This window comes from Molossus molossus, unplaced genomic scaffold (genome assembly GCF_014108415.1).
Source record: "Molossus molossus isolate mMolMol1 unplaced genomic scaffold, mMolMol1.p scaffold_m16_p_7, whole genome shotgun sequence".
NCBI lineage: Eukaryota > Metazoa > Chordata > Mammalia > Chiroptera > Molossidae > Molossus > Molossus molossus.
Window position 1 is genome coordinate 7,153,684 of NW_023425401.1, and position 21,217 is coordinate 7,174,900.

At 42.3% G+C, this 21,217-nt stretch overlaps 1 protein-coding gene across 2 annotated transcripts in view; it reads right to left on the reverse strand.

The window, feature by feature from the left end:
- Window positions 1-21,217, reverse strand: part of ANLN (anillin actin binding protein) — a 58,360-nt gene that overhangs the window by 27,799 nt on the left and 9,344 nt on the right. For both annotated transcript variants that reach the window (XM_036246993.1, XM_036246995.1), the window contains exons 3-15: window positions 20,716-21,033; window positions 16,213-16,592; window positions 14,913-15,138; window positions 13,644-13,834; window positions 13,257-13,364; window positions 9,191-9,323; window positions 5,937-6,047; window positions 4,553-4,779; window positions 3,695-3,834; window positions 3,315-3,474; window positions 2,606-2,741; window positions 1,806-1,988; window positions 113-239 (exon numbers count right to left, since the gene is read on the reverse strand). In XM_036246993.1, the coding sequence (XP_036102886.1) occupies window positions 113-239; window positions 1,806-1,988; window positions 2,606-2,741; window positions 3,315-3,474; window positions 3,695-3,834; window positions 4,553-4,779; window positions 5,937-6,047; window positions 9,191-9,323; window positions 13,257-13,364; window positions 13,644-13,834; window positions 14,913-15,138; window positions 16,213-16,592; window positions 20,716-21,033 (2,440 nt within the window). The remainder of the gene's footprint in view (window positions 1-112; window positions 240-1,805; window positions 1,989-2,605; window positions 2,742-3,314; window positions 3,475-3,694; window positions 3,835-4,552; window positions 4,780-5,936; window positions 6,048-9,190; window positions 9,324-13,256; window positions 13,365-13,643; window positions 13,835-14,912; window positions 15,139-16,212; window positions 16,593-20,715; window positions 21,034-21,217) is intronic.

A 21,217-nucleotide genomic window follows, 5' to 3' on the forward strand; every position in this document is an offset into this window, starting at 1 on the left:
AAAAGAATGACCATCCTGCACTTCAAAGGTTGTAAATGCCACCTGTGTGCTTAGACTGTATTAACTATTAAAAGTAGAATGTGTTTGAACAGCAAAAGCCTACGGTACTTACAGAGTGTACACAGTAGAGAACGTCAGGGCATCACCAGTAAGAGAACTTGAAGTGCTTGCCAGTGGCGTAGCCACCATATTCTCAGCCCCAGCTTTCAGTATAATCAGGAAATAGTGATTCGCTGCATCTGCAAGAAGTGATCGCATTGCAGAATGAGCACAGGCAGAAGCAGAATTGGATGACCAGCATTATGGGAGACAAAGAATAAAGTAACTCTGCACTGATTTAGATAACATTCGTTGAAAATTTTCTAAAATCCACTTTTCAGACACAAAAAGGTAAATAAGACATAAGCAGATGGTCATAATTCTGGAATAAGCTTCATCAAGGTTTCTTCTTACTATGTGAATTAAAATAACTCCACTCCACATCCCTCAAGTTCTGCTGATTGTGAATTTTACCTGTTGACCCCTAATTCTTTAGCTAATAGTTTATACCTGAATAGTACATACCGGAATATATATCTGAGGATATACTATTATATTTCAAACTGAGATTAAAATACGGTATTTATGTGAAAGTTCCTCCAAGATAAATTCTAATGAAAACATGAAATATTTCTTCACTATTTGTCATTAAATAATCACAGACCTCAAGGTACACATGAAACTACCAACAGGTTTCTGCCCACACCCCACCAAAATCAAACAAAATGCTTGAACCCTGAAAGATCTCCGTTCTCCCCGCTCTTCACATTCACTTCTCACCTATGTCTAGCCCTCCTTTCTCTCAAAGAGAATGTCTCACACAAAAACTTAAAGAAACCTTAAAAAAATTCCAAAATTTAATGAAACTTTAATTTTCTTAAGCTTGCCCTGTCTTCAGATCCTGGTGCCATATTCTCCTTTCCCCACTTTGGTGATAAATGATTTTTGGGAGAAGACTGCGTTTAGAAAGATTACTCAGTCAATCCAGAGGGGAAGGGGAATAAAATTCAACGGAAGGGTCTCAACTGTGTGGCTCTTCTCTCCCACAGCCAGTAATCCAGAACTTACAGAACAAATTTCTATAATGGGATGAATTTTACACAGAATAAAGTTAAGTAAAATAAGTTCTTTTAGATGTGCCAAATACCTTTTCCAATCATCCTAAGTGAAACAAGCCAAACAGAGAAAGACAAGTTTCATATGATCTCACTTATTTGTGGAATATAATGAACATAACAGTCTGAGGAATGGGGTAGTCCCAGAGACGTGGAAGTGGGGTACAGACTGACAATCCCCAGAAGAGGGTGTGGTGGGGGAGAGATAAACCACAGAACTTATATGCGTGTGTGCATGAACAATGGACATGGACAACAAACTGGGGACAGGGCAGGGAGGGAGGGGGAGGGGGGAATCAGTGGGGGGAAAAGGAGAAACATCTGTAACAAAAATTAATTAATAATAATAAAAAACCCTGATCTCTATGTCAGGATAACTCAGCTCAGGGAAGTACTTATGTTCAAACTCACGTGCAGCTGGCCCCCTTTCAGTCAGAGCCGTACCTGTTATTGCGTGGGTCAGTCAGCCATAAATGAAACTTCCCTTGGTTATTTTTACACACAACTTCACAAAAGGAATTAAAGGCCCAAGATACAAGCTTTGCATCTTTATGCCTGCTCTCTACTCGTTCCCATTTGCAGAATTCCAGTCCAGGTGAGGTTCCTAGTTAAACACACGCGCTAAACGGCAGGCAGATGAAAACCACGTACCCGCTTTCCCAGCTGTGCTGCAGACAAAATCTGCTTTCAGAGGCAAGCGGATTTCTGACAAAGTAACTGATCCTGTGGACGGGACAAAATCACCGTGGGAGATGGGACCAGCCTTATTCTTCCTCTGAGGCCCTTCACTCTTCAGTTTATTCAGCTCATCAATCAAAAGTGTCCTCTTCTCAGCTACGTAAAAATATGCACGTTAGTATTTCAAACATTAAAAATTGCAACTGTTTCTAAAGGAGACTAATTCAAGAAAATGCACTGATGTGCTAATAGTACATAAGACCAAAGACAAAATCAGTATCTTTCTTTATATAAACAGGGGAAAACCTTAATTGTTCATCTGTTTACCAAGTCAATGCTTCAACTTTTGGTCGGTTTTCTTGTGTGGTATAATCTTTCTACCCTAACGTGCCTCATCACCCCTCACTACATGTACACACACAACAAAATTCATACTTTTTTAGCTACAGAGAGGTTGACTGGTGCAGAGAGAGTGAGGGTGTGTGTGTGTGTGTGTGTAAACATATTCATTTGTTCATTCTTTGCATACTCTTCACAACTACATTCCTTCAAACGTATTCCAGTTTCTTTCACCCTTTCATGCCAACTACATCTCATTTTATGTGTAGGGTGTTCCACAGGTTTTATAAGAAACAAACAAACAAAAAAATAGATGGACTGAAACAGATGATCAGAAAAGACCTTTTCTCTACAATTAGAGGTTTCAGACTATTCGGGATAAAACGGTTTTCCTGGTTTGAAACTGTTGTGAGTGTTGCGGGTGTCACACGCACTTGCGATCAGAAGAAGTCTTTCTGCCTCAGCTTCTTCTAGGGACCCTTTCCCGTGCTCCTCGTCCACACAGCAGTTCAGAGCCTGGCTGGCTTGGTAGATTACTGTCTGCTGCAGGTTGATGTCATTGTTGAGCTCCTGGTGACACCAAGGAGAGGAGGGAAAACTCACATTTTCCGTCACAACTTTCCCTTTACTTATAACCAACCTGATTCAGTAACTTCCCAATTTTCCAGTAAATCCAAACATTACCGGTTTCACTGTTCAAGTTTCTAGACTATGCACCAAGAGCATTTAACATACTGTGATAATTACACTATAAACGTTCTTCCTCATGAAAAGACTTTCAACACCCACTTACTAAAGTTATAACTGGGACTGTGTCCAACAAAGTCAAGACTTAGAGATTATCTGATTCATTTTATTTAAATTACATCTATACTGTAATCTTTAAAAATGTTTTCCTTAGAGTAAAAGAAACTTTAAGAGCAAAATGAATTTACATTTCACCATCATGTAATTTATAGTTACACTTCAAGAATATTTAGAAGAAACATGTTTAAAAGACAGATTTCCCGACTTTTCTAATAAAGCATTGCTAAGCTGCCAGCGCCACGCTGACCGACCCTGAGGGTACAGAATGAAAAGGCTGGGGCTCGTCTCCAGCTCAGCCCGTGCAGGACACACTGCACACCCCTTCACAGAACACACCTGCATCTTCTGTTTGACGTTAACCTGACAAGGAAAGACACTCTTTTCTTCAGCATGCTTCTTTCCCTCCGACTTTGAAGTGACATCTTCCTTCCGAACAATCTGCTTTATTGAAGGACGGTCTGTTTCTTTGATTCTCTGAGATCTGTATGCATCGATGCTTCAGGAAACAGTTACACTTCATTAGAAATCAAGCAGCACTCTAAGCACTACCTTTCCATAAACATTTCAGCAGAATTCCATACTGGTACTGAAAATGCACTTGGTGAAAGAGAGGCTGACAGAGTTACTCCGAAGTCACAGACAAGTTAATTATAATTGTAAGTGCTCAATCTAAACCATGACTGTTAGTGAGTGGACACTCCCCAAAGTGTTCTCACCTGTAAAGAAGACCCCGATCCTCAGAACCAATGCTATCGCCGGACTCAGCCCGAGGAACACGGGTTCTCTGGAATTTTCCTGGTGTTGGACTCTCATCACACGCGCTGCTGTCTTTCAGTCTAGGTGAGGAAACTAAACTCTGCAGGGAAGCACAATGGGTGTTAGATTTTATGGACGACACTGATTCTAAATGATAATTCTGAGGAACTGAATTAATTCTTCTCTATTAACAGCAAATAAATATCCAACAAGTCAATTGATTCACCATAAAAAAACAAGACAATCTAAGTTCCTAAAAATAATATAAATAGATAAAAGTTGAAAGACAGCTAAAACCTACACTCATAACCCTCTTTAAAATATTTCTCCCGGAATCAATTTCCAAACAAAGACGCAATTATTCAATGGAGGGCGAGCCAGTAATATCTATAGCTAGCTCTCAATAAACGTTAATTATCTGTCTGGTGCTAAATACCAATATACGAATATGTTTGAATATTCACATCAACCCCATGATGTAGCTACTATTTTTAACCCCATTTAACAGATGCATGAACTGTGGCAAAGAGGTTAAATGATCTGACCAATAAACATCAGGAAATGGCAGAGCCGGGGTTTGGGCCCAAATGCCTGGCCTTTGAAGCCAGGTTAGTCTGGGTTTTAGCTGAGGTCAACAGGAAACCGCGGAAGAATTTTAAGCTCGCTATCAAGAGCATTAATATCAAGTTTATAAAATCCCCCCGGCTACAGAGTGCTAAATCCCCACGCACCCACTAAACACAAGGAGATCTCAATACTGCATCCTTAGTTTCTCCATGTCCCGAGCCTGGCCCATCTTTTCTCACCTCTGGACTTACCTCACCAACGGTCTGCGCCAACGGAGCAAGCAAAGACATGGAAGAGATGTTCAGTGCGTCCTCCTGGTCTTCGCCGCTCTCTGCGTCTGCCCGATCCATCTCCTCTTGGCTCTTTGGCACATCCAGCCCACCTTCCTCTAGGACCTCACTGAAGATGTCATTAATCACTTTTGAACTATTGATGTCATCATCGTCATCCACGCTCATCTCAATCTCACGTGCCACTTCTGAAAGATGTTCCAATAAGTGAACACTAGGGGTCAGACCTTTCAAAACTGAAGGGATCACTTGGGTTGAACACACAACACAAGATACACAGATGCTGTATTACAGAGGTGTACACCTGAAACGTAATAGTTTTATTTAGCAATGTCACCACAATAAATTCAATTAAAAAAGAAATAAAATATAGCATAGAGAATGTTAAACACAATAAAGGTCAACCTGAGAAAAAAAATTAAAAACTAAAAGTAGATAAATAAAAACATTGAAGGGACAGCAGGGCTCTAACATCCATATAAACGGGGGGCCCTGATGAAAACACACCTCCTAAACAAACACTAATAAAATTGACTAATATATAAAACCAAAATAATTTTCAAATTTCTAGTAATATTTGCTTAGCAATAAAAGTGGAAATTATTAAAAGCTGATTTGATGCCCTGGCCAGTTTGGCTCAGCGGTTGGTGCGTCAGCCTGTGGTCCAGAGAGACCCGGGTTCGGTTCCCACTAAGGGTGCGTACCTTGGTTGCAGTTTGTCCCCAGCCCTGGTTGGGTCGTGCGGGTAGCAACCACTCGATGTGTCCCTTTTACATCGATGTTTCTCTCTCTCTCTCTCTCCCTCCCACTCTATCTGAACAAAATATGGAAAAAATGTCCTCAGGTGAGGATAAAAAAAAAAGCTGATTTGATGCTTTGGGTGTAAAAAAGATTATTAAGTAAGACCTCAGGATTACAGCCCAAAGCTTCAGACTTACAAAAGTGTTCCTTCACATAACTCTGTCTACTGTGGGCGCTGCCTCTGGCCTGCAGTCAGCACCCGGACACCGCCGTCAGCTCGGGCAGGGCCCAGGCACGTCGGGCACTGGCGCTCTGGCGGTACACAGAGGGGACAGCGCATGCCTGGCCTACGAAAGGGGCAGGAGGGCCCTGATCACATTTCCACAGGGGTCCGCGACCAAAAGGTAACTGTGAACAGCACTCCTATCTTTGTGGAGGCTAGAGCACTTGTTGGTTAAAAAAAAATTTTTTTTAAAGAGAGAGTATAAAATCACAAGCCATTTGGAAACATAGAACACCATATGTACAGTCGAACATGTGCTTCCACCAATATATTCTTTCTTATATGTTCAGTATTAATAAGAAATAAAGAATAAAAACCAACCTTTCTGCTGCTCAACCTTTGGATCTGAGGTTACTTTTAAAGACTTTTCCTCTTCTAAAATCAATGTTATTCTCAAAGGGCTAGACTTTGTCATTTCACATTCAGTGAAACCTAAAAAAGTTTTAGGAAAAACTATATTAATATATATATATAAGAACCCAGAATATTTTGGTTATAGAATCTTCTGGATCTTTTTTATGATTATAAAACCGCATTTCAAATCTAGAAATGTACAGAGAATACCCCAAACACCTGTCCTCTCTTCACATTCCATCTCTCCCTCACCAAGAGAAAGGGACACCAATATGACCAAGTTACTCTTTGTCCTTCCAATTTCCCCCTATGGTGATGTATGTGTGTATCCTTTTAATTTATCAGAAGGTGATCATACGTACATACTATTCTGCAATTTGTTTTTCACTTTTTAAAAAGAGTGTCGATAAAAACACTTAAACAATTAGCAACAGAAGGAAATACCTCTATACGTGAGAAACCAACAACTAACATCACACCCAGTGTGGAAGACTGAACGCTTTTCCTTTAAGACCAGGAACAGGACAAAGACACCCACGCTCACCACTTCTATTCAACAACGCTTTGGAAGTCCCAGTCAGAGCAGTAAGCAAGAAAAAGAAATAAAAAGGATTCAAATTTGAAAAGAAGTAGTGAAATTATCTCTGTTCACAGATGGCATGACCTTATATATAGAAGACTATAAAGATTCCACAAAAAAGCTGTTAGAACTAATAAATTGAGCAAAGATGCAGTATACAAAATCAATACACAAAAATCAGTTGCATTTCTATACACCAACAATGAACAATCTAAAAAGGAAATTAAGAAAACAATTCCATTTACAATAGTGACAGGCTTGTACACTGAACACTACAAACATGGATGGAAGACAGTGAAGAAGACACAACTAGATGGAAAGATATCCCATGTTTGTGTATTAGAGACAACAGTGCTATATCCCATGTTCATGTATGGGAAGACTTATTATTAAGATGTCAATACTAACCAAAGCAATGTACAGATTCAAAGCAAGTCCTATCAAAATCCCTAAAGCATTTTTTTCAGAAACAGAAAAGCCCATCCTAAAATGTATATAGAATTTCAAGGGATCCTGAATATCCAAAATAATTCTGAAAATGTTAGAAGACCAACATTTCCTGATGTCAAAACACATTATAAAACTAAACAAACTAAAACAGTACGGTACTAGCATAAAGGAATACATAAAGACCAATGGAGTTGAAGACAGATCCAAAAATAAAACCTCACATATATGGTCAAATAATCTTTGACAAGACTGCCAAGATGATTCATGGATAAAAAAGCAGTCTCGTCAATGAATGATGTCAGAAAAACTGGATATACACATGCAAAAGAATGAAGTTGGGTGCTTATCTGACACCTTATACAAAAACTAATTAAAAATGGATCAAAGACCTAAACATAAAACTCAAAACTATAAAAGTCCTAGAAGAAAACAGAGAGAAAAGTCTTCATGACAATAGATTTGGCAATGATTTCTTGGGTATGACACCAAAAGCACGTGCAAAAAAAGCCAAAATAGACAAATGGCACCGCATCAAACAGAAACTTCTGTGCACCGAATGACAAAGTCAACAGAACAGAAAAGGCAACGTATGGAATGGGAGAAAATATTTCCAAATCATATACCTGATAAGGGGTTAATATTCAGAATTTTTAAATAACTACAACTCAACAATAAAAATTTCAAATAACCTGATTAAAAAACAAGAGCAACAGACTTGAATAGACATTTCTCCAAAGATGATACAAAATTGCCAACAAGTATATGAAAAGATGCTCAATATCACTAATCATAACAGAAATGCAAATCAAAATCACAATGACCTGTCACCTCACACCCACTAGGATGGTTGCAATAAAAATAACCAGTGTTGGTGAAGATGTGGAAAACAGTATGAGGGTTCCTCAAAATATTATCAGTTGAACTACTGTATAATCTAGTAATCCCACTTCCAGGAATAAACCCAAAAGAACTGAAAACAGGGTCTCAGAGAGAGATTTTGCACACCATGTTCATAGCAACACTGTTCACAACAGCCAAGAGGTGGAAGCAACCCACATGAGCCAATGACAGATAAGAAATAAACAAAATGTGGCATATATACATACACAACTATCATTCAGCCTTAAAAAGGAAGGGAATTCGGTTACATACTACAACACAGGTGAACTTTGAAGACGTTATGCTAAATTAAATAAGCTAGTCTCAAAAAGATAAATTCTGTATGACTGCACTTATAGAAGGTCCCTAAAGTAGTCAAATTCATAGAAACAAAGAGTAGAATGGTGGTTACCAGGGGTTGAGAGGGAGAAATGGGGAGATGGTTGCTTAATGGGTACAGAATCTGTTTTGCTAGACGTGAAAGTTCTGGAGATCTATTCCTGAACAATGTGAGTATACTTAACACTAATGAGCTAGGCACTTAAAAACTATTTAGATAGTTAAATTTTAGTAATGTGCTTTTTATCACAATTTAAAAATTAAAAAATAGCCCAGCTGGTGTGGCTCAGTGGTTGAGTGTCGACCCATGCAACAGGAGGTCGCCAGTTCAATTCCCGGTCAGAGCACATGCCCAGGTTGTGGGCCAAATCCCGAGGTGGGGCATGTGGAAGGCAGCCAATCGATGTTCTCTCTCACCCATGTTTCTATCTCCCTTCCTTGCTCTCTAAAATCAATAAAGAAAAAATATATTTCTCTAAAAGTCCTTGATATATTAAATGCCATTACATACAGAGCTACCTTAATCTTTTAATCAGCTACAGAACATTTGATGACATGGATTTAACACAATTTATTTAAACAGTTTTCTCCTGACGGGCATTTAGGTCATTTAAATCTTACTACAATTACAAGCAGTGCTACAATTAATCTCTTTGTACACAGTATTGCACATGAGTTCTAAGAAGTCCACTTGCAAACTCTTGCAGAGGAGCTGAATTAACCAGCATGCACACCTTACAATGCACTAGATGTTACAAGCTGCAGGAATTGACGCTCTCGTCAAGAGCAACATCCTCCTCAGGAAGGAGACCTGAGGAAGCAGCAGACTGCATGGCCAGAAATGGAAAAGTGTGTGGAAACGAAGAAACGAATCTGCCTTTTTACACCACAGCGGCGTTTCTGACTTCCAATCCCGTTTCCAAAGGACGGCACACTGACAGCTTCACACAGTGAAGCAGGAGGAGACACTGACCTGTAGGTCCCGTCCTGGGAGGTTTCGCTGGAGTCTGATTTTCTGTCACTTCTTCCTTTTCTGTTACTGGACGTGATGGGGTATTAGAAACAACTTGATGTTTTTTGAGGGGAGTGTTTTGACAGTGAATTTCCTGAAAAAAGCAAATGAAGAGATAAATTGTACTTCTCAAAACGATAGATTTGTGTATTTTACATGTTATTAAATGAAGCAAGCCAGAGTCATGCTACACAAGCTTCCTGAGAACAAAACGGACCGTGGCCGTGCAAGGGCCCAGCATGTTCGGAACACAGGCCCGCAGTGCTCGCTCACGGTCGCGGTGACTCCGCGTGTAAATCACGGAGACCAGGAGGCACAGGAGAATGAACGTCTGCATCAGAGCTCAGTGTGTGGGAAGATAACCCCCACGTCACTTATCACATCCCACACCTATGAGATCAAGGCCAGGTCCCACCTCCGGATCCCACTGACCAGTTACCCTGTGGGTAAAATGCAAAGAAAACAACAAAGCACACACAGATCAGAAGAAAAGGAAAAAAGAGAAAGGAAAACAGTTCCTTTATCTGAGTCACTTTAAATTATTTACAAGGATGTGCAAAAGAAGCATTCCTTGTTTCGTTTGTTTTAGAAGAGGCTGTGATTAAAGAGTAGGAATAAGAATAAGAACAGCAGCTAACATTGACAGAGCTTCGTGTGTGTCACTACCTCTCTATTCTATGCACCTCACATCACTGTCTCCCCTGATCCTCCCAGTAACTCTCTAAGGTAGGTACTAGTAGCTCCATTTTACACATGAGAAAACTGAGACTCAGAGCTAAGTAACTTGCATACACAGCTAGTAGCCAGTTTGATGTATAAACACACAGCAAACTATCAAACAGTGTGCCGCAGACTGTCTTCAAGGTAAGCAAGAAGTTTGAGGAGGGGAAGAAGACAGGGCAGCTGCATCTCAGATGTGAGAAGAATGGGCTGAGCACACCTGGAGAATAAAAAGCTTTGGGGTTTGTATACAACAGGCACTCAAACATTAGTTGAGTAAATGAGAGAACGACGATGGTGGCAGTGGGAGGCAATGACACTCATTCTCAAAGGCATACATCATAGCTTTGAAAACACAGCACAAACTCAATAAGCCCACATCCTTTTATTGTGGATTGCGGCCCAGGAATAAAGGTGGTGGGTCAAGGAGGGGGCTCTGGGTCGGAAGGTCCAGGGGAAGCCCGGGTTTCCCCAAGTATCACCTGTCCCATTTTGCACAAGTGATTTACCTCCCCACAGCTAGTCCCTCGACCAGAAAAGGGGGTCATTACCTTCCAGGGTTAGCGTGAGGATTAAATGATACAGTGCACTTTAAGAGTGCCCACCGGAGGCCTGGCATGGAGAGCCAAAGCTTTCCTTCTCCCTTTTTATCACGCCAGGAACCTGCCCTCACCCTCTCTCCACCTGCGCTCTGGAATTCGCCCACTCACCTCTTCAGAGACTTTCCTCACCCCCTCAATTCTCACCTCTTCCTCCTCTATCCTGACCTCTGGCTTTCCACTAGGCCCTTCCCCTCTACACCAACAGTGACTTGAAGTCTTCTTGGAAGGAACACAGCAAATATAAACTGTACGTCACATCCTCTCCCCGCCAGCCACCACCTCCTTTCTGTTCCCTTCTGGAGGAAACTCCCACCGCCCACACTCGGGCTCTGCCCCCCCCTCCCAGCTGCACTCCACCCTCTTCACTAGCCTGCTCCTGCCAAGGCACAGCAAGCCTTGTTTCCACAGCAGTCTTGTCCAGTCCACACCTGACCACGCCGCCCGCTCCTTCCTTCCACGGCTCTCTCCCGCTCTCTGTGACCCCCACCCCTGCCTTTCCTGCCCCTCTCTGGCTGTCCCCTCTGTGGGTAACACAGATGAGTTTTAAGGTGGGGAGACCCTTGAACTCCCAGTTATTGTGTTCAGGATTTTATTTACATGTGTGTGTGCAGCTAGCTGGGGAGAAACTGCACAGGCTCATCAGAATCATTCAGCATGAAGTAGCTCGAGAACTGCGGTCCTGTGCTTTCCCGAGAGGCAGAAGGAAAGCCCTGAGACCATGACATCCTGGCAACCAAATGCGGAAGGTGCTTCAAACAGAAGTGATCAGCAAGGTCAGATGCTGCTAACAGGTCGAGTTCAGTGCTTAAACACTGATCACTGAAGACCATGGCGAAGCTGGCAAGGGCAGCGGGCCCAGTGAGTGGCCAGGGAGGGAGCGTGAGTGGAGGAACATCGGAGGGAAACACTGGAAGCACCAAGTAGAGGATGCTCTTCTGGAACAGTCTGCAGGAACAGGAGGCGCAGAGAGAGGGGCAGGGTCAAGAGAGTTGGTTTTGTTTTAAGATGACAGAGGATGACTTCTTCTATGCTGACGGGAAAGACTGCACAGTCGACCCTTTCTGTAAAGACGAGTGTAATGAGCTCCTACTGTGAGCCAAGCCAACAGAGCCTCGTGCGGCCCTCACAGAAGTGGGAAGCAGAGTCGAAACGACTGCGGGCAGATGCACTCACTGCGGTGAATACAGAATGACACAGGTGCAAGAGAGGCCTTGGGAAGGGGCCCAGTACGGATGTCCAGAGCGGGCTGAACTCGGACCTACTCATAGGACGTAGGAGCTGGCTGCGGGGATACTCCACGCAGAGAATAGCAAGGCAAAGACGAGGCGATCTGACAACATGGGTACATTTGAAAAACCACAAATAGCCTCCTTGAGAGAACAGACGTGTGGGGAGGAGCCAGATTCTGAATGATTTCCGATGTCAAGTCAAGCACTTTAGTCAGTTTTCTGGCAGCTACGGAGAGCTCTCCTGGATTTTAATCAAGTGAATATATGAGTATTTGCCATTTAAAAATATTTCTCTGCCAAAAGTGGGTAAGAGGGGCTAGAGAGTAGCCAGACTCGAACAGGGTATCCAACACATATAAAACTACATGTGATTAAGGTGATGGCAGAGGGAAACACAGAGGACAAGGCAGCCTGGTGACAGATCTAGGAAATGTATCACTGGACACGTGTGTGTTTATGTGCATGTGTGCGTGTGTGCACACAGCTCACACATGCCAGGGCCAGGCAGTGGGAAGACACAGTAATAAGAGGATGGAGTGAAGGCAGAACGCGCAGGTTGTTTTTGATGACGGGGTACAGAGTGAAGCCCTAGGTGAAGACGGACTACATGGGGAAGATACTGCAGCAAGGCGTAGAGGGCTCGACTTCACAACCAGGCCTCGAGCCAGGAAAGAGGGCGCAGCATAGCTGACCATCATCACCTTTCTGTGCTTGGCTGAAGCTAGGTATGAGGATGGGAAAGAGAAGTCCCAGGGGAAGTGAGAAGGAAAAAAGAGTTGAGCTCAAAACTCTGGGAAATGTGACTTGTTACGCAAGAGAACTGATTTTAAAATAGCAATCAAGTAGGTATTTCTCTAAGCATACTGGTTACATTTATCATTCTTTTTCTATGGTATCCACTTTAAATATAACTATTATTTTTAGCTTAAAAATATATCTAATACAGCACTTTGCACACAGTAGGCACGGAAATTAAACAGAACATAGTTTACATTTACAAGGAGAGATTTTGTTGAAGGCTGACTAATGAAATTGAACAGGAAGTATTACAGAAGTAAAGAGAATTCTGGGAGGTATTTGGTTACTGAAAGGATTACAGTCTAAAAGAATGGTATTTGGGGAAAGGTATATAATCATGAATGAGCAAAGTTGATTCTGAGAAACACTGAGAACCAGCGTCTAAGTAGAATGTTAAAAGGAATCAGAAATCAATGGAATGATGAGAATAATTTTTAAAAATTTGATACTAAGTAGGCCATTGGTGAATTTGGTAAAGCATTCCACTGAATGGGAAAATATCACAGGAGAAAAGCAGAGTTGGCATTAACATTTAAGGACTTTATGAATGGGACATGGCATAATTAACTGGAACAGGAAAGTATGTAAAGAATCACTTTACAATAAATACAGAACCACAGCTAAATCCCAACACCACTTTGGTACAAAGTTCACTCTCCTGTTTCTTGCTTATGTTACCTGTTTGGTTTCTAGTTGTTTGCTTCTTGAGTTTCCGCCTTTTTCTGCACTCCATAAATTTCCCTTGTCAAATCGGCCACGAAGACATGCTAGTTCTTTCTCACGTTCCTAAAACCATCAAAAACTCTATTTTACACTAGAGCCAATAGTATGTCTACGAATAATATCCAAACACTACTAACTTTGCTTGTCTTCGGTTTTAAGAGAAGAAAACCACAGTACAAAGGAATATAAGACAATAACATTTCTAATTTGAAATATACCACACAGAGAATCAAGATGCTATTTATCTCAGTCAAAAAGACTGCCATGAGAATGCACAATCTGATTTCTACAGGTTCTGCACTGAGCCCATGTAATGGATAATGTCAAAGCAGTAAGCCGTACCTGCTTGAGCCGCTGTGCTACGTGGGTGGTAGACGAAGATGTGTTCTGCTTTAAAAACCTCTCCTGGATGGCCCTTGTGTTTGGAGTGAGAACGGGGGACCTATGGGGTGTGCTACGAGCGGGACTTCCTTTGCCGCGTTCTAGACAACGCTCACTAAATCGCTCCAGGAAAGGCTTGAATCCTGCTCCTCCTGCAGAAAACACACAATTTTGGAGGCTGTTCAGAATAAGTAACAATTATGATTTCTGAGGGAAAAGTTCTAAACTCCAGTACAGCTCCAAAATGCTTTGATTCTACTAGGACTATTCATTCAGAAAGTAAACAATAATGAAAATAGTTCAAAATTATGGTGTTTTTTTTTACCACACTATTTAATTCCATGCCCTAAAATTTAATTATAGGACTTGGTTCTTTAAAAGTTCTTAGTTTTTAAGGGGGAGTGAAAGGACTATGGAGATTAGAAAACCCATAAACTGGATAATCAGAACCTAAATGATTGAAAATTGATTGTATATATTAATAATATACCCTAACTACCAAGTGTCCTGGCCATGATAACCCAAATACTTATATTTCTATAGCCCAATTTATTTCATTTTGCTTCTAAGAAGTCTAACAGAAAAATCTAAGAATTATAACAGTATGGGGTACATTTAAAGCAGAACAAATGAGATTGATAGCACCTCCATCAAGAGGATGCTAGGTTTGTATTGTGTAAAAGGTTCATCTATATCAGTAATTGGCAAAATTTTTCCTATAAAGAGCCAGCAAATAAATATATGGGCTTTGTAGAATATTTGAACATTATCATGACTCAACTCAGCTTTGAAGCATGAAAGCAGTCAGACATAGTGTGGTTGAGTTTCAACTCTGCACCAAGAGGTCACTGGTTTGATTTCCGGTCAGGGCACATGCCCAAGTTGTGGGCCCGATTCCCAGTGGGGGCATGCAGGAGGCGGCCAGTTGATGTTCTCTCTTATTGATGTTTCTATTTTTCTCCCCCTCTCCCTTCCTCTCTCTCTAAAATCAATAAAGAAAAATTACTTAAAAAAAAAAATGTAACAGGGTAAATACTTTGAACTGGATTAGTCTACACTAATAAATATTCATTCTATCAATTAAAGCTGAATTTGAAGTCTCATTTGACACATTCAGGCATTTGCCCTGGCAAACCAACACTGTACCATTCAAACTGTGTATTTAAAATGCTGAGAACAGAAGCCCTGAAAACATCAACAGGAACTTGGGATTTTTAGAAAATACATAACCTGTTGTTGTAGATTTGTCTTCAGGTTGAGACTGCAGACAGGTTTCTCTACTTAATTCTTCTTTAGGCCGAACTGTCTGGGATACGACTGACTTCCCGACTGGTTTCGATACCTCTGTTTTCAGAGGACTAACAGGAGTTTTTTGAAGTCGCTCAGGATTTTGTACCTCACAATTTTTAGCATCAGTGATAGATACAGAAGATTTCACAGGGGCAGAAGGAGCTTTCTGAAACATTATAATACTTAGGGTAAATAACAACACTCACAATATCTAAAGAATGTCCCATAACAAAACAACTCAAATCCTATTTGCTTGGTAGCCTTATGTAAACGCATGAAAAAAATGTTCTTGCTACCTAATAGAACAAACCACTGTGAAAGGTTTGAAAAAAATCAACTTGAAAAATGCCATAACTCAAATTATACTGTATAGTTTATTCTGCATAATATATCGATGGTATTTTAGTATGAGGGACAAAGCCACTATTTTAAAAAACATTTTCTTTCCTAGTATCACACTAGTATGTTAATAAATTTTAACTGTTAGACCAAATTACATATTTTTTCATAGTTTAGGTCAGTATTATTTTAACAAAACCGTATCATGTACTTAGTGACTAGTTATAATAAAGTGAGCACTATGCGCCAAGCACGATGCTAAGCGCTCGGTGCACATTATCTCACCTCCCTGTCCCCACACCCTCTCCTCGGTGCTGCAAGATGAAGGGACTTGTCTGAAGCCACACGTCTAATTAGATGGCAGGGCTGGGATTGCATGCAGGTCTAATTCCAAAACCCAGCTCTCTACTTCAAGACAATGCTCAGGAACACAAGATTCTTTTTCTTTTTTGGTTTTTTAAGATTTTTTTTAAAAAAGCTGTTGAGGTGGGATATGCACAAGGGAACCTTCCAGAAGGACATAGGTGGAAGGACCGTACCCATCGCTGACAACGGCCACCTGGTAACCACGGCTCCTGGTTTTCAGAAACCCTTGCTACCTCACATCTATTCTACACACAGAAGATTCTGATGGAGAAAGGCATTTTCAGTGTCTCCCTGATGACAAAAACGAGGCTCCATCTTTTCATATTCTATACTTTGGAACTGCACTAAGTTGTTAAGTGCTCATTTATCTTGGGACAGGGGTGCCAGATTTATGCCTTTTACTTTCTATGAAACCAATATTCTAAAAATATACATCAACACTGTGGACATGTTATAAAATCCATACCTGCAAACAAATGTAATATTACTCACAACAAAGAACAGCACTTTTGCACCCGAGCCTGCCCCCACTCACCGCAGGGCTGGGAACTGGCGCGGCGCTCCGAGCTGCAGCCCCGGCTCTAGGGGCCAGGGCCCTGGTCACAGGGGCCTCGCCACCCCTCTGGGGGCAGCTTGCAGCTTCCTGCTCAACACTGCTACTATTGATGCCAGCAGATGCTCCGCTTGCAGAGGAAACTCTGGATAAACAAGTGGTACCAGGCTGTTCTGGTGCCCTGTTCTGCTTTGCAGATGAGTGACTGACATCATCTTCCCAGGAGCAAATAGTTGCAGCGAGGTTGGCCAGACGACCCCTTCTCCCAACTGGAGTTGCGGAGGCTTCTGCTGGTTTGGGAAGGGCGGCAGCCTTGTCTTCTACTGGCACTGCTGAGACCAGTGGATTTTCAGGGGTATCATCTGAAATGTTTTCCGAAAAAAGAATGAACAGCCATGCTCAAGAGATACATGTATGTGTAAATACCAGGACCACTCCATTCAGAATTTTTAGATGAGGTTAACAGGTTTAAGAACTAGTCAAAAGCTCTTGAATGCATGAGTACCAAGCTGCTTAAATCTGACAGTGTCTTTTCAAATCAGATGATAATTCAAATTAAGAAAGAAAAACAAAACTTTCTTACGCTTATTTGTTTTCCTCAATCCTTTGTGGATAATGAATGATGTAAGATGCCATACATTTAGGTTATATTTTTAGAATTCATTGTGTTATAACATTACGTAATTTAAGATTATGTATTCCACAGGAACTTTTTGTTATAAAATTAAAGTCGACCATTGCTGTAGCACAGACCTTCCTGTGATGTTGGAGATGTCCTACCTGCACCGTCCAATACGGTGACCACCAGTCACATGTGGCTAGGGCCACCAAGAAGTTTGATTTCATTTCATTTTCATTAACTCAAATTTTAAAAACTACATATGGCCCTGGCCGGTTTGGCTCAGCGGTTAGAGCGTCAGCCTGCGGTACAGAGAGACCCGGGTTCGGTTCCCGCTAAGGGCATGTACCTCGGTTGCAGTTTGTCCCCGGCCCTGGTTGGTCGTGCGGGTGGCAGCCACTCGATGTGTCCCTTCACATCGATGTTTCTCTCTCTCTCTCTCTTCCTCTCTCTCCCTTCCACTCTATCTGCACAAAAAATGGAAAAGTGTCCTCGGGTGAGGATAAAAAATAAATAAATAAATAAATAAAAATAAAAACTACATATGGCTAGTGGCTACAGAACTGAATCCCACAGGGTTAGGCCAAAAAGGTTTTCCACAGTTACTTCATCTGGAGATAAACCTCAAACAAGTAATACTTAACATATGAAGGATTCAGGCCTGTCTGCATGAACACTGTATATATTCACAGGGAAGTCAAAGGTCATGACACTTTCTCTTCCGCAGACTCAGCCTAATGGAAGAGCATCCCCTATGTCCAAGGCTTCTACCTCTGCCTGAAGTTTCGATTCTGCTTCTCCAAAACTTCTCAGGGACCTTGCTCCAAATAACCCCTTGTTCCACTGTACAAATGTTCTTCTCTGCACATAAATATGCTCAAATCTTAAAACTAGAAATGACCATCCTCCCATCAACATACACCCCCTCTTTGCCTGCAGTGTCCACTCACCACTCAGCTCACCACTTTGTCACTAGACGCTAGGACACACTTTGCAGGCCTTGTATTTCCGTGTATGACATCATCCTCCACTAGTTCTGTCTTTGTGGCCTCTCTCTCCGTTTCCTTCTAACTACCAACGACCTCCTTTTGGCTAAACCCCAGGCACCGCACCATCATGACCTCTTCCTCCTTCCCCCCTTCTCCTCCGCCATCCGGTCACCAAGTCCTACAGACTCCTTCTCCTAAATCTCCCACACTGAGCCTCTCTTCTTCACAGGCCTTCACCACTGCGTGTCTGGATTACAACACTAGCCTCCTAACGGGCCTTTCTGCTTCCCATCTCTTGACTGGTCAACCCCTCCTCGATTCTGATGCCAGAGTGAGCTTTCTCAACACCGGCAGGTTAAACTCTGCCTGGACCTCCCCATTACCTCCTGGTAAATCCCACCGGCTCTGAACCCTGCTGCTTTCTTCAAATGTCTCTCCTTTTCTACCATGTGCACTGTACACCAGAATACCGACTTTATACCTGCACCGTGTTCATGTAATTCGTGCTTTTCACATTCTGTTGCTTCTGCCCTAGAGCATCTCCACTGTCTGAAGCTGGCAGCTCCTCAAAGCCCAGCTTCATCGCCCCTGCCTCCTCCAGAAATCTTCCCTGACCACCACTGTGCATCTCTGTCATTTTCCTTAGCAGATGCCAGTCCTCTAAGCAGATGCCAGTTTTATTATCCTGTTTTAGGAATGGGTTTAAGAGACCTCTGGCTCTTCTGGTCTCAACTGTGAGAAAGAAAGCCTTCAGAAAAATGGTAAGTCCTCAAACATTTAACTGGCTTATACCTACTAGTCCTGTTTAGTCCTGTTCACTAAACCATTCATTACAAAGACTTTTGTCCTAGGTTTCAATACTTAAAATTAGACAGGCTATAGTGCCTCACGAGATTTCTCTTTAAGGCCAGGCTCACATTTGTTAACGTGGCTTTCAGAATGCTCAAAGTCGTGCTGCAAGTGCTTTGTGCGCTGACGTGGAGGGCCTTGCTTGTTCTTTTGGCCACACATTAAATCACAAGCTGCCTCTGTCTTTTTTTTTTAATTTAAAGGAAATCTGCATTCTGCTGCCCATAGATACTTTCTACAAAACAGAAAGGGGACAGCCTTCATTCAGGGACATAAGCACGGTTAGTCCTGCCCACTGCTAAAATAAAAAGATATGACTGACAACCCGGAATAGCCACACCCTGTCACATGCCCCAAAAACATCAGGCAGGTAACAGCAGGCAAGACGTGAGCCTGAGAGTCAAACTACAGGGGTTTGAATCTTAGCTGTTGACCATGGGCAGCTTTCTTAGCATCTGTGAATCCAGTTTCCTCTTCATAACACGAGATAAAAATGATATGTATCTCATAGACTGTTATAAGAATTAAATGTTACATTGTATTAGAACAAGAAGATATTTAGATTACCCAACACTTTACACAGTGTTTGCTCTTGAGCTTATCATCACTGCCACAAAGGACAATCCTAAATGATTTGTTGTCTAATACTTATCAAAATATCTATTAAAAGAATTGATATTGCCCTGGCCAGTTTTGCTCAGTGGTTAGAGCATCAGCCTGTGGACCGGAGAGACCCAGGTTCGGTTCCCGCTGGGGGCGCGTACCTCGGTTGCAGTTTGTCCCCGACTCCAGTTGGGGTCATGTGGGTGGCAACCACTCAATGTGTGTCTCTCACATCGATGTTTCTCTCTCCCTCCCATTGTATCTGAAGATAAATGCAAAAATGTTCTCGGTGAGGATAAAAACAAAAGAACTAATATTTATGGAAGACTGTCCAGAGTATACGGAGTCCATCCGTTTCTTCGGATCACTGGTCTCGGTTCTGGCTACGCATCAGAATTACCTGCAGCTGAGAGGCAAAAGCACTCTCCAGGGTGCACGCAGCCCTGAGAGTCCAACCCTGTGGTCTGGACACTGACTCACAGCAGCTGGGCTCTGAAAGCCCAGCTGAGGGTGCTCCTTAGGGAAGTCCCAGTAGCCACTGAGCTGTCCCCCTGTACTCTGCTGGCTCATTTTGGAACTGCTGTCACTGGCGTCGGGTTGGAGCTGGGCCATCTGCCCCCCCGGTGAGTAACCAGCCTACACAAGGCCATCTTTGAGGGCACAGGGAAGAAAATTCTCTTGGGTCTCGGTGCCAGTGATGGTTGTGCTTTTATCTTACAAACGTTAGTCATGCAGCTGATAGTGTTTCCCCTCCTTCCATCGGCTACTAGCAAATTGAGAACCCCCTCTAGCAAGTGAGGACCTTCATGCCTGTATATAGATTAACTTCACCCTTCACTTTGTTTTTCCTTCTCTTCACCCTGATCTCCTGCATTTGCTTGTTCTGTAGCATAGTTTTTTTTTAAAAAGTCATCTCAATGCTATTTTCATAACAAGGTAGGAGGCAAATCAAATTTAGCACAGAACCTGCCACGTGACTCCTGACCTGCTCTCAGCTCTCCACCTGATGATGGGCCCAGGAAAGGCAAAGATCGGCTCGCTCCATCTGCTTCCAGAACCTTAGCCTGTGAACATCTTTGTCGGTGCTCGATAAATGTCTTTGTGAAGTTTTCTCTCTTCCCAATTCAACAGCACTGCATACCACTCAAGTTTACTTAACCAACCAACCCGTGACACAGGATTTCGTGAACACAGAGCTGAAGGTCAGCAATGCTAATAATGCCAAGAGTATAAGAACCTCATCATTATCTACTTCAGTGAGAACCACCACCTGATAACTATGCTGCCGATATACAAACCATGTGCAAATGACAATTCTAGGATATAAATAAAGCAAGAGCACGTCCTTCATGTGCTACCTGATAAATACAGCTTCCAGCATCGTGCTGGCACAGATCTGAGGGCCACAGCGCCCGTCATGTGTACCTGTCACATCGTCGTCATCCCAGTGGCGCCGCTGGGCTGCCAGCCTTTGCATGCGTGTTTTCACAGAGGAGGCTGCAGTCGCTTCCGAGCCTGAGTTCAGTGCTTTCGGCGGGCCCAGCCGCGATGCCCGGTGGGCAGGCAGGGAATCACTGGCCGGAGCTGGCGCCTGTGGCTGCGCCTGAGGGGACACAGGACTCGGAGAACAAGGTTTGGCAGAAACTGACTCAACCGGTTGTTCATTTTCCAAGTTGGAAGCTTCTACTTCAGTGTTGTCAGAACAGCGTTTTTTGGATGGCGATGGTTTTGTACAAGATTTCTCTAGATTAGAAAAGGGAAAAAACTTAAAATTCCATATCTTCTCACAGCACAAACAATTTGCCATAAGTGCTTAACAAATTAACAAAACATCGTGCTTCTCTAATCCTGTAAATGATTTACTTACAAGAAATATGTAAAATTCTACTTTCTTTCAATAACTTAGAAATTTGATGAGACATTTCTT